The sequence below is a fragment of the Myxocyprinus asiaticus genome, chromosome 32, assembly GCF_019703515.2.
Source record: "Myxocyprinus asiaticus isolate MX2 ecotype Aquarium Trade chromosome 32, UBuf_Myxa_2, whole genome shotgun sequence".
NCBI classification, from domain to species: Eukaryota; Metazoa; Chordata; class Actinopteri; order Cypriniformes; family Catostomidae; genus Myxocyprinus; species Myxocyprinus asiaticus.
The window spans coordinates 5,455,785-5,470,107 of record NC_059375.1 but is presented as its reverse complement, the minus strand read 5'-3'; the positions used below and the strand labels follow the sequence as shown (position 1 = coordinate 5,470,107).

Genomic DNA, 14,323 nt, shown 5'->3' with positions numbered 1-14,323 from the left:
TTCAATACTGTTTAAAAAGCATCCCAGGGTGATACCTCAAGAAGTTGGGTGAGAAAATGTCAAGAGTACATTTCTGCAAATTCTAGGCAAAGGGTGGCTACTTTGAAGATGCTCAAATATAACACGGTTTTGATTTATTTTGGATTTTGTTTTGTCACAACATAATTTCCATAGTTCCATTTATGTTATTCCATAGATTCGATGAATTTACTGTTATTCTAAAATGTGAAAAAAAAAAAAATTATAATAAAGAATGAGTAAGTGTTTCAAAACTTTTGACCAGTAGTGTATTTTATTAAGTAAATAAATCCATACATTTGTGCATAAAAATATATGTATAAATAAATAATTAAATGTGTGAGGAGATATATAAATAATTATATACATAAATAAATAAATGCACCCATTAATGCAAAACAATAAAATATAAAAGGTTTGGGTAAATGCAGAAATGTTATAGGAAATGTAAAATTGATTTTTAATTCTATTTTTCTTTAATCATTTTATATATGTAGTTCCTTATTTTTCCTTTGTGCAACATGCTAATGAGAGAGTGTCAATCAAACATCAGCAGGCAGAATTTATGATCACTGTAAAAGTGCTTCGCTTGACTATGACATTAATGAGGACATTACCGAATTTACACAATCAGTCAATAAATAAAAGTTTAGCAAAGGATCTCGCTTTTACAATTAGAAAACATAGAATACATTCCCTGTCTTAGGTCAGTTAGGATCACTGCTTTATTTTAAGAATGTGAAATGTCAGAATAATAGTAGTGAGAATGTTTTATTTCAGCTTTCATTTCTTTCATCACATTCCCAGTGGGTCAGAAGTTTACATACACTTTGTTAGTATTTGGTAGCATTGCCTTTAAATTATTTAATTTGGGTCAAACTTTTTGGGTAGCCTTCCACAAGCTTCTCACAATAAGTTGCTGGAATTTTGGCCCATTCCTCCAGACAGAACTGGTGTAACTGAGTCAGCTTTGTAGGCCTCCTTGCTCGCACACACTTTTTCGGTTCTATCCACAAATTTTCTATTGGACTGAGGTCAGGGCTTTGTGATGGCCACTCCAATACCTTGACTTTGTTGTCCTTAAGCCATTTTGCCACAACTTTGGAGGTATGCTTGGGGTCAATGTCCATTTGGAAGACCCATTTGCGACCAAGCTTTAACTTCCTGGCTGACGTCTTGAGATGTTGCTTCAATATATCCACATAATTTTCCTTCCTCATTAAAAGTATATTTGCCCTGTGTAAATAACAATATATAGGAACTGTATCTAAAATAAGGGGTGATAAATAAATACTAATAAAACAGGCTGGAAAAATAGACATTTATTCATTTTAATATCACACACACACACACACACACATACACACTATATTGCCAAAAGTATTCGCTCATCTGCCTTTAGACGCATATGAACTTAATACCCATTCTTAATCCATAGGGTTTAATATGATGTCGGCCCACCCTTTGCAGCTATAACAGCTTCAACTCTTCTGGGAAGGCTTTCCACAAGGTTTAGGAGTGTGTTTATGGGATTGTTTGACCATTCTTCCAGAAGCGCATTTGTGAGGTCAGACACTGATGTTGGACGAGAAGGCCTGGCTCGCAGTCTTTGCTCTAATTCATCCCAAAGGTGCTCTATCGGGTTGAGGTCAGGACTCTGTGCAGGCCAGTCAAGTTCTTCCACACCAAACTCGCTCATCCATGTCTTTATGGACCTTGCTTTGTGCACTGGTGCGCAGTCATGTTGGAACAGGAAGGGGCCATCCCCAAACTGTTCCCACAAAGTTGGGAGCATGGAATTGTTCAAAATCTCTTGGTATGCTGAAGCATTCAGAGTTCCTTTCACTGGAACTAAGGGGCCAAGTCCAGCTCCTGAAAAACAACCCCACACCATAATCCCCCCTCCACCAAACTTCAAAGTTGGCACAATGCAGTCAGACAAGTACCGTTCTCCTGGCAACCGCCAAACCCAGACTCGTCCATCAGATTGCCAGATGGAGAAGCGTGATTCGTCACTCCAGAGAACGCGTCTCCACTGCTCTAGAGTCCAGTGGCGGCGTGCTTTACACCACTGCATCCGACGCTTTGCATTGCACTTGGTGATGTATGGCTTGGATGCAGCTGCTTGGCCATGGAAACCCATTCCATGAAGCTCTCTACGCACTGTTCTTGAGCTAATCTGAAGGCCACATGAACTTTGGAGGTCTGTAGCGATTGACTCTGCAGAAAGTTGGCGACCTCTGCGCACTATGCGCCTCAGCATCCGCTGACCCCGCTCTGTCATTTTACGTGGCCTACCACTTCGTGGCTGAGTTGCTGTCATTCCCAATCGCTTCCACTTTGTTATAATACCACTGACAGTTGACTGTGGAATATTTAGTAGCGAGGAAATTTCACAACTGGACTTGTTGCACAGGTGGCATCCTATCACAGTACCACGCTGGAATTCACTGAGCTCCTGAGAGCGGCCCATTCTTTCACAAATGTTTGTAGAAGCAGTCTGCATGCCTAGGTGCTTCATTTTATACACCTGTGGCCATGGAAGTGATTCGAACAACTAAATTCAATTATTTGGATGGGTGAGCGAATACTTTTGGCAATATAGTGTATATTGAATGTGTTGAAACTAGACACTGGGCGACGCATCCTGAAAACTGCACCGTTAGATCGGTTTCATGCTGAAGAGATGCTTAAACGTTTTTTTTCTCTCTCGTAAATGTAAGAGTGTAAATGTTAACATAATACTGTACGTCAAAAGGATTGATGCCTGTCACGCAAAACATGAGCTCACTGATGTCATAAAACATCAGTCTGCTTTTTTATTCCATCCATTACTCCTTGTCAGAGGCTTCCATAAATATTTAGTTTATACGTAGGGTTACATCCTACCTAAGTTTAATGGTGCAACGCTCAGATATTTAGTAGTGCGTAAATTGTGACTTAGTGCCCATTTACGCCACAACTAGGCTAAGTTGTAACTTACGTATAGCTGGTGCAACCGGCCCAAGGTCCTTTGCTGTTGTTCTGGGACTGATTTGCACTTCTCACACCAAACTACATTAATCTCTAAGAGACAGAATGCATCTCCTTCCTGTGTGGTCCCATGGTGTTTATACTTGTGTACTATTGTTTGTACAGATGAATGTGGTACCTTCAGGCATTTTGAAATTGCTCCCAAGGATGAACCAGATTGTGGAGGTCCACAATTTTTATTCTGAGGTCTTGGCTGATTTCTTTTGATTTCCCCATGATGTCAAGCAAAGAGGAACTGAATATGAAGGTAGGCCTTAAAATTACATCCACAGGTACACCTCCAATTGACTCCAATAAGCCTATCAGAAGCTAATTGGCTAATTGTCTGAAGGCTTGACATCATTTTCTGGAATTTTGGAATCTGCTGAAATCTGGAAGCAGCTTAAAGGCACAGTTAACTTAGTGTATGTAAACATCTGACCTACTGGAATTGTGATATAGTCAATTAAAAGTGAAACAATCAGTCTGTAAACAATTGTTGGAAAAATTACTTATGCACAAAGCAGATATCCTAAATTACTTGCCAAAACTATAGTTTGCTAATATGAAATCCGTGGAGTGGTTAAAATCTCTGAAGCCAAATAAAATCATGGCAATCCATTGGCAGATAGTGCTTAAAGGAATAGTTCACCCAAAAATGAAAATTTGCTGATCATTTACTCACCCTCAGGCCATCCAAGATGTATCTGAGTTTCTTTCTTCATCAAAACAGAATTTAAGACTTTTAGGATTTAATTTCAGGCCTCCTCCTCTAAACAATGCAAGTGAATGTACTCCACTTTTTGATGGTCCAAAATGTATATTTAGGGTGCATCAAAATAATTCACACGACTCCAGTCGACAAATAAAGTTCTTCTGAACGCAAACGATTGATTATATTGAGAAACAAAACAATACTTATATACTTTTTAACTACAAATGTCCGCTTCCGTACATCTCTGTGACGTGTGCTCATGAGAGGGATGACGCAAGCTCGTTGGTAAGGTCACACATCACGCGGAGGAGGAGGCAGGAAGTGCGTCATTGTTTACATAGTTTTTTTTTTTATTATTATTATTTGGAAATTATTTTTTATTTTATATTGTTTTGAAATTGTTTTGGACTGTTTTGGTTTGCGAACGGCGCTTGGTCTGTGCTCTGTGCAAGTTTCTATTGTAAACAATGTCGAGGTTTTTCAAAATGTGAACACCGCTCAGCTTCAGGGGATCAAATGCCGCATTGACACATTTTGTGAATGTGCGAGGAGCCAGGGACAAGCCGAAGGGCAGGATTATAAAATGTTAAGTAATCTCCTCGAAGTCCCCTTAAGAATAGCCTGTGGCGATGTGCTATGTGAACACGAAAGTATGTATCTTTCAGGTCGATCAACACAAACCAGTCCAGAGGACGCACACGAGACAAAATAAGTCTCTGTGTGACAATCTTGAATGGAGACTTCACGAGTGTCCGGTTCAAGTGCCTCAAGTCTGCTAATGAATTGCCGTGATTTTATAGGGCTTCAGAGATGGTCATTCGTGGGCAGAGCTTCCGAAATCGTAGCAACTGACACAGCATTGAACGACTGACTTGAAAGGGATATTCTTCAGTATATTCTTTGTTTTCTGAGTTATGTCTGTGAAAAAAGTGTCAGTGTTATGTCAGTACTTATTCCTTTTGAAATGACAGAAATTCTGATCAGTAGGTCTGCACACATTATCAGCTATTTCCATCGTTCTCTGTACAATTGTTTATGCCGTGGTTTTGCGATTTTTCCCTCACTCTGCTCTACAAATGTTCAGAATATCCTGACTCTAATCAGCACATAAAAATCAAACCTGGTTGGTCTCTTTAAATGTCATTCAGATGGTCTCTCCTGTCTAAGTGGGCAGTTCTTGGACAGAATAAGCCGCAAAGTGGACCAGAATTAATGCTGAAATGTGATTATGAGAAGCAGCCCAATTCATTTTGAGCTTATATGCATCTCTTACCCTCCTCAAGGTCATTCCTGGCTGCAGCCTCCAGTAAGGTGATGTTGGTGGGAAAAGTCACCTTCCTGCTCTTTTTCAGTCTGTCTGCCTTTTGGTCAGCTTTATTAGCACGAGGGTTGTCCTTCTCCATCTGAGCCCAACCTTTCAGCTGCTGCGCCCGTCTCTTCTGTGCGTGCTTCAGACGTTCAGTGGCCGACAGACGGCCAATGGTTGCCATATCTGCTAGCAGTTCCGCATGCTCTGCCATATCTCTCGAAAATCACCACTGTCAACGTCCTCACAATCACATCTGCTTTGATCTGACACCGTGTCCGATTGCAGACATTCGTCTTACTCACACCTGCAGCTCTGATGTCCAACCATCAGATCTATATTCAATGGGATCACGCAGAGACGCTGATGAAAGCCAATGAAATCACACCATATTCTTGACAACCGTTCATATATGGACCAGGAGGACAAGTTCTGAAAAAGAAGGAGCATTTTCACATGTGAAAGGGATAGTACAGCCAAAAATGAATATTCTGCCATCATACACTCAACCTCATGTAGGACATTCTTCTGTGCAACACAAAAGATATTGTTACATGTTAAGGCTGATTTATACTTCTGATTTGAACCTATGCTGTAGGATACTAATAGCTACGGTAGTTACGGCATAGTCTACGTCGTAGCCTGATGTGCACCACTTTAAATATGCAACAACGCGTTGCATCGACAGACCACAACAGCTGTAATTGCTCCGCTTTGTAACCAGAGGATGACAAAAATTATATATGAAATGGCGGTGCATTTTTTTTCCCAGATTATTTTTAAGATCTATGCATCAAATCACGTCTGCTGTTTTTTTATATTCCGTTTATGTTTAATGAAGTTACAAGAAAAGATGCGACAAAAAGACACATCTGTTTACAACTTATGAACTCTGGGCTTTTACTCTAAATATACTCATATATATATATATATGTGTGTGAGTGACAAGATATTTGTTGTATTCTACTCGAGAACTTTCAAATCTGTACAATGTTTTGACCGAATGTTTGAAAGTATGTTGTACAGAAAAATCATATTTCATAAGAAAACGGAACACTTCTAATTTGTCAGCACATTAAAAAGCACCTGTTCACAGTTAGTTATATTGCTTATATGCATTGTTATGTCCAGATTTTAAGCTTTAAAATGACAATTTTTGTTGGTCAGTTATTAATTCATTTGATTTTTTTCAGCACGGAGCATCAAACTATTTATTTATTATTATTTCAGCAACTCAAGAGCAAGTATACAATATATGCCTGATTTATTTTCACTCTGCATGGCACACAACATGTATATTAAACATTATATACATATGTACCTAAATCTCAACATGTTCAGATATTTTGATGAACAGGTTTTTAAAGCTACAGTAATTTAATAAATACTTTTGGGGGCCTGGGTAGCTCAGCGAGTAAAGATGCTGACTACCACCCCTGGAGTCACGAGTTCGAATCCAGGGTGTGCTGAGTGACTCCAGCCAGGTCTCCTAAGCAACCAAATTGGCCTGGTTGCTAGGGAGGGTAGAGTCACATGGGGTAACCTCCTCGTGGTCACCATAATGTGGTTCTCGCTCTCGGTGGGGCACGTGGTGAGTTGTGCGTGGATGCCACGGAGAACAGCGTGAAGGCTCCACACACGCTATGCCTCCGCGGTAATGCGCACAACAAGCCACATTAGATGCGCGGATTGACGTCTCTGACGCGGAGGCAACTGAGATTCGTCCTCCGCCACCTGGATTGAGGCGAGTCACTACGCCACCACAAGGACTTAAAGCGCATTGGGAATTGGGTATTCCAAATTGTGGAGAAAAAGGGGAGAAAAAATAAAATAAATACTTTTGAATCCACAAATTGCATTGCTTTTGTTTATTTATGAAATATATAATTATTTCAGAAATGAAGGCATTTTCTTTCAATATAGGCTGCTAGTCAAGTTATTTTTATGTGTACCGCTTTTCAAAACAAACATAGTTTAAAAGCAGCTTTCCATTAATTAATGCTGTAACAGAAAATTATGCTGTATTGTCTGTAATGTCTTAAAGTCCTCATTGTGCGGTTTAAATGTATAACGCGATTGAAAATCATACATAAAAAAATATTGTCTTTAGGTCCCCAGTGAGCAAGCCAAAGGCGACCGTGGCAAGGAACACAAAACTCCATAAGATGTTAGTTAATAGAGGAAAATAACCTTTGGAGAAACCAGGCTCCGCTGGGGGAGCCAGTTCCCCTCTGGCTATATAGCATAATGCCAATATCAGTTATCTTTGTGTTGAACAAGTCTTGTTTTATGTGACTAAGTGGAGAAGATGTTGACTTGTAATACACATATTTAACTAATATTGGCATTAAATTAATGCTGTTTAGCCAGAGGGGAACTGGCCCCCAAAGGTTATTTTTCTCTATTAACTAACATCTTATGGAGTTTTGTGTTCCTTTGGCTTGCTCACTGGGGGTCTAAATACATATTATATATTTTTAAAGTCATAATCTAAAATTGTGTTTTTCATCAAACCGCACAATGATGACTTTAAGACATTACAGACATCTTCATTTTCTGTTATAATTTTTTGTAAAGCTGCTTTGAAATTATGTGTGTTGTGAAAAGCGCTATACAAATAAAAATGACTTGACTTTTGTGTTCCCCTGAAAAATGGAAGTTAGAAGGGTTAGGAACAACATGAGCGTGAGTGAATGATGAAAGAACTTTAATTTTTGGGAGAACTATCCATTGGCAGTCCTGACTCACATGGTGCCCTAGTCAAGATCAGACATGAGGTGCCCCTTCACCACAAAAAAAAATAAAATGTATGTACCATATACCAATGTTTAATATTTTATAAAAATATTATCAAACACAGGTCGCATTTTATTTTGTGATTTGATTAATTTGGCCTGTAATTAGACCTAAAGACTACTGAAGCTATTAAAGAGAGAAAAGGTTTGTAATAATATGTCTATAACTAGCCTATTATTTAATTCTAGTGATCGACTGATATATTGCCTAGGCCGATAATTCTGACAATATTCTGACTTTAATTATTGGCATCAGAGATAAATTTTCCCAGTTGCCCGATTTGTTTTTTGAGGATTTCGAAAATCGCCTGCTTGCATGTGAAGCGACTGAGACATGTAAACGACCAGTCATGATTTGTTTTGTTGTTACGTGCCAACATGTTACTACTACGATAGACCAGTGTGCAACACGTCTATCATTGGTGCGTGTATCAGAGCCGTGGCAGACTCATAATGAGCTCATAATGTTAAAGTGCTCACCTGTTTCATTCTCCCTCTCTCTCCTCGACAGATCTCTGTAACTTTAAACTGTCTTGTCTAATGATAAAAAGTTAAATATCAATAAAACTAATATCATATATACTGCTAATATGTGGATATCTTGTTTAAACAGATGTAATACACCAACCTCACAAAACTTGAGCATATCCAGCATCCTGTGGAGCGCTCATTTATTTACCTCTAAAGCATGTATCCTATCAGCCTCTCCTCAGAAGTTCCCTGTAACTTTTAACTTTCTTTTCTAATGATAAAAGGCGAATATCAATAAAACTTCTATTACATACCGTTTACGAATATGCAGATCTCGTAATTCTCAAACCTCAGGAAAATACAATGTTTTCTTCCTGTCGAGCGCTCATCTAATATCTTCCTCTGACATGCATATTCTATCAGCTAGAATCAAAAATTCAGGATCAGGATCAAAAGTTCCTCCAATTCACTAATCTAGACAGTTATTCCGTGTAAATCCAAGTAGGCGATCCAGGCCGTTTAAACTGTCAGAAGATTGCTGCTCATGGTGGATCCACACGAGCAGGCGAGTGCAACTTCAAAGTAAAAGCATTTCACGTGTGCTGTACGTAAATGCCTTAGTCACTATGCCCTGTATGTACAATTGGTTTGATTCGGTATTTTTGGAGAAAATGTGATTGCTAATGTGGACATGTCATCCATGGTTGCTGGACTACTGTGTGTACTGTTATTTCCTTCCTAATATATTAACAATTTCTTTATGTGCAAATAAATTACAAACATTTTATGACTGAACAGAAAGATGAAACTGCTATCTACCATTTAAAATACAATATTTTTACAAAGTTAAAGTTTTGTGTGAAATTGAGTAAATATAGTGCCAAATAAGAGTTTATCATTATTATTATTATTTTTAGCAATTTTATGTTTATATTATTTACTATATTAAACTGTGTAATATATCAGCATTGTTGGGTTGAAATAAACTGAACATTGAACATAAATTTAACAATGAGCCAAATACAATAGTGATAACCAGCTGCAGGCACCTAAATATTTCACTTAAAAAAATAAAAATAAAAAAATAAATAAAAAGGCAGTGAGTTCTACTCAGGGGCTCAAGTGAATCAGTGAATCATTTATTTGAACTAGTTCATTACAACAGCCTGAATAAACTGATTCACTAAAATGAATTTGGACCAACTCTGCATGAGTGGATTGACAAATCGTTAATTTTTACCGGTTGATGTTTGAACGAATTAACAAATTAAACCAAACAGTTTAGGTAAGTGCATTTGATCACTGTCTCCGTTTACTTGGCAGCTGCATGCTCAAACAATGTGAGATTGTAGTGTTTGGTCATGTTGCACCATAACTAGTTGGACACAGTAGCTCATTACTGGAAAAGCTATAGTATTATTGTGAAAATAGCTGAACTACTGTTACACTACTGTATAAATGAAATTAATTTATTTGCTAGTGTTTCTTTCAAACACTGATGTGGGGGAGTGGCTCCACTTATCAGGGCGCCCCAGAAAACACTGCCGCCCTAAGGAACTTCCTAACCCTTTAAAGCTCGGCTCCAAAAACCTAGTGCGTTTCCTCCATAGACAGCATTGTAAGGCATCAAACTTTTCATCAGTGAAAAAATTAATCCAAGATGGTGGATGATATGAGAAATGTTGATTATAAATATACTTACATTTCATTTAATACTGAAAAGTAGCAATAAAAATTCCATTCAATTAGTTCATTAAAAATCAGTAACTTGTTGTAAGGGGGTTCAGTGGAAAGGAGGAGGCGAGAACCGGCTTAATAATATAAATAATAATTTAATAAACAATTGAAACACACAACCAAAAACACACAGTACAGCTGCCTGCAATTCTCTCTCTCTCGAACTTTCGTCCCCAGCCGCCTTTATCCCTCGCGTGCCCCATCAGGCTGATTGGGGACCGGGTGTGTCTCATTCCAGCCCGGCCCCGCCCTCCTCACCTCTACACTTGTTTGTTAGCAACATACTAATGTCAGACTCTATGACACAATGTGAATGACACAATCGACTCAGTCTTCCTACACTCTCAAACTACATACAGTACTGTGCAAAAGTTTTAGGCACTTATGAAAAATGTTGCATAGTGAGGATATCTTCAAAAATAATGCCATAAATAGTTTTCATTGTCCAATCAACATCATACAAAGTCCAGTTAACATAAAAAAAGCCAAATCAATATTTGGTGTGACCATATTTTCCTTCAAAACAGCACCAATTCTCCTAGGTACACCTGGACACAGTTTGTCTTGGTTGTTGGTAGGTAGGATGTACCAAGCTTCTTGGAGAATTTGTCACAGTTCTTCTATCTATTTAGGCTGTCTCAATTGCTTCTGTCTCTTTATGTAATCTCAGACTGACACGATGTTCAGTGAGGGGCTCTGTGGGGGCCATGCCATCTGTTCCAGGGCTCCCTGTTCTTCTATTCTATTTGCAAAAGGAATGTTTGGGAGTCTAATATTTATATTTACTATAAACATACTAAAGCTAAAAATAACCATCTTAAGACAAATGCTTTTGTAAAACATCTTATGTGCCTAAGAGTTTTGCACAGTACTGTATATGTTATATTAGGCCTGTAGACAGAACAGGGAGTCCTGCAACAGATGGAATGAACTGCCACATCCTCACATGGTTCTACACCTGCACTGTAGAGAACATCCTGACTGGCTGCATCTCCGCTTGGTACGGCAATAGCACAGCCCACAACCGCAAAGCCCTGCAAAGGGTGGTGCGAACTGCCAGACACATCATCGGAGGTGAGCTTCCCTCCCTCCAGGACATATATACCAGGCGGTGTGTGAAAAAAAGCTCGGAGGATCAGCAGAGACTCCAGCCACCCGAGCCATGGGCTGTTCTCACTGCTACCATCAGGCAGGCGGTATCGCAGCATCAGGACCCGCACCAGCCGACTTCATGACAGCTTCTTCCCCCAAGCAATCAGACTTTTGAACTCTTGATCTCTCACGATCAATATACATCAGCACTGCACTTTATTAATCTTATTATCTCACACCAGACTGTCATAAATTATATTCTCTCTTAACAACACACTGGCAACTTACTATCAACCGACAGCCTGAATGTCAATACAGTACAATACAACCTACTGTACATTTTATATATACTATATATATTTTTATTGTATAATGTGTATTCTATATTGTGTGTATTGTATACTGTACATTGTATGTTATTATTTGTATACTGTGTTGTAATTATGTGTATATTGGATTTTAAATTGTGTTGTGTAAATCTGATGTTTACTGTAAATTGGTATATGTCTCATCACTGTCACGACTACTATGTTGCTCAGAACTGCACCCAAGAATTCCACACACTATTGCACTTGTGTATATGATTGTGTGACAATAAAAGTGATTTGATTTTGATTTGAGATGGCAGAGCCCCCACAGAGCCCACCTACAGATACATGTGATTATCTAATCAGCTAATCGTGTGGCAGCAGTACAATTCATAAAATTAAGCAGAAACAGGTTAGGACCATCAGAATGGGGGAAAAAACAATTCTCTCAGTGAGTTCGACTGTGGCAACAATCTCAAGAGTTGTGCCAAAAACAAAAAAACATCCAGTGAGCGGCAGTTCTGCGGACGAAAGGGCTTGTTGATGCGAGAGATCAACGAAGAAGGGCCAGACTGGTTGACAGAAAGGCTACAGTAATGCAGATAACCACTCTGTACAATTGTAGTGAGCAGAATAGCATCTCAGAATGCGATTGTGACATTCCATGCAGCAATCCACAAGGTAAATTTAATTACAATTTCAAACATGCAGTGAAAGGACACTGATGCTAAACTACACTCAATCACTGGTGACTAATTTTTTGGCCAGTGGCTAATGACAGACATTTTTGTCCCCTAGCGTGAAAATTGGGTCGCATATGCACGTGAGGTCCTTGCATCTACATCAACTTTTGCAAAAACACAAAGCACAGACCTTTGCTTTTTACCTGCCCCACACGGCATGTAAAAAAATATTAAAAATTTGCTGTGGTTGGTCGCTTTTTGGAGCTGTCAGATGCCCTTTCAATCTTGTGCGGTTCAAATATGTGCACTGTGTATGGTGGATATTGCGAAAATGAAATAGTTCATCCAAAAAATTTTATTCTCTCATCATATACTCACACTGTAAAAACTGATTTAAAGGTTTAGTTGTATAAACTAGCTTTGAGTTGACAACTAAAATTTCATGCCAACTTAACTTGTACTTACGTTAGATTAACAATCGTATTTGCCATTTCAACTCACTTAGCAAATTTGACTGAAAAAGCAAAGATTTGAAATCTTTGCTTTTTCAGTCAAATTTGCTAAGTGAGTTGAAATGGCAAATACGATTGTTAATCTAACATAAGTACAAGTTATGAATAAATAATGAGGTTAGTGTTGTAGGCTTATTTTTTTTTTTTTAGTTACAATTTGTGGACTTTATTTGTGCTGTTTTTTGTTGTTGTTGTTTTTTTAATTACTGTTAGTTAATAGATGTGTGGTGATGTTAATAGCTTATATTTTATTTAATGGTGTTTGTTGAGTGTCACCATTTCTGAGCTTTGTATTGAAAACTCTGTGCCTCCCGTTCAAAGGTTTGGATGTCCAGCCTTTGCTGGTGTTCATAATGTTCTTTAATCAGAACTTAAACATCAAAACTTTAGGTGCTGCAAAGCATCCTGGGAAGCCTTGTGTGTCACAATATTGAAGTTATTTGAACAAAACCTGTTTGATACAGATTTCTAAAAATAAAACAGTTTTGACAATGGATTATTTAGTTGTTTGTCAAAACTTCTTATGTTGAAGGAAATTTATATTTTTTTGTTCATGTGACTTGAGTCAAAGCAAAAAGACTTAAGTTTAGTTAAATGAACAAAATTTAAATTGTTTTTACAATGCGCATGCCATCCCAGATATGTATGACTTACTTTCTTCTGCAGAACACAAAACTTTTTAGAAGAATATCTCAGCTCTGTAGGTCCTTACAATGCAAATGGTGGACAGAACTTTGAAGCTGCAAAAAAAAAAACACATAAAGGCAGTATAATCCATACGACTCCAGTGGTCAAATCCATGTCTTCAGAAGCTATATGACAGGTGTGGGTGAGAAACAGATCCTTTTTTACTATAAATATACTTTCAAACAGCCCTCCTATGCTCGTTCGTGAGACGTTTTCTTCTTGTGCAAATATGATATATTTTTTCTTTTCCTTTCCATTATCCCTGCCTTTTATTTCTTTCTCCTTCCTGCCCAGTAGGTGGCGATATGCATTAAAAACGCGAATTGCCAAAAGACAGAAGAACACTGTCCTCTCGTGGCAAGCATAGGAGGGCTGGTCAAAGTGGAGATTAATTGTGCAAAGGACTTTCAGTAAATGTTTATCTGTTTCTCACCCACACCTATCATATAGCTTCTGAAGATATATGACCTTGGATTAAATGTTTGCCATCCAAGCGACTTGATTTGGCACTCCTCGGCACCTTTTGCAAATACGCAGAACATCTCAAACAAGTGAAATTCTGTTTCACGTGGAGATAATATCCGAGAAATCAGTACTTCGAGCAGCTTTCTTGACAGTTCATGGCCTTTTATAACCATTAAGATGAAAAAAATTCTGCTTTATTAAGAATTATCTTGATTTGCTAGAACAGCCTTAATCACTTCCACTGTAAGATAAAGGACCATGTTTAAGTTTCGATTCTGAACTGCTCGTGCAAAACTAATTGACCATTCCTATGATTGATCAGTATAGAGGAGATGATATTAGAGGCGAACATTTTCTTGATAATATTGTATTTCAGCAATCATATCGTGTTTAGACACTCTAATTGTCGGCTGTTTAGAATCAGAACGGGCAATGCCTGGTTCACCAATGAATCACCCTTTTTGAGTCAGTTCTTTCAATGAATTGGTCAAACGGGTTAGTAAAACAGTCTGAATCGGTTCA

At 38.3% G+C, this 14,323-nt stretch overlaps 1 protein-coding gene across 1 annotated transcript in view; it reads right to left on the bottom strand.

Annotated features, from left to right (window-relative positions):
* The window catches only part of ppp1r16a (protein phosphatase 1, regulatory subunit 16A), a 66,037-nt gene that overhangs the window by 32,764 nt on the left and 18,950 nt on the right, over window positions 1-14,323 (bottom strand). Inside the window, exon 2 of the mRNA XM_051666766.1 lies at window positions 5,019-5,483. Within this exon, the coding sequence (XP_051522726.1) occupies window positions 5,019-5,265 (247 nt within the window). The 5' untranslated portion in view covers window positions 5,266-5,483. The remainder of the gene's footprint in view (window positions 1-5,018; window positions 5,484-14,323) is intronic.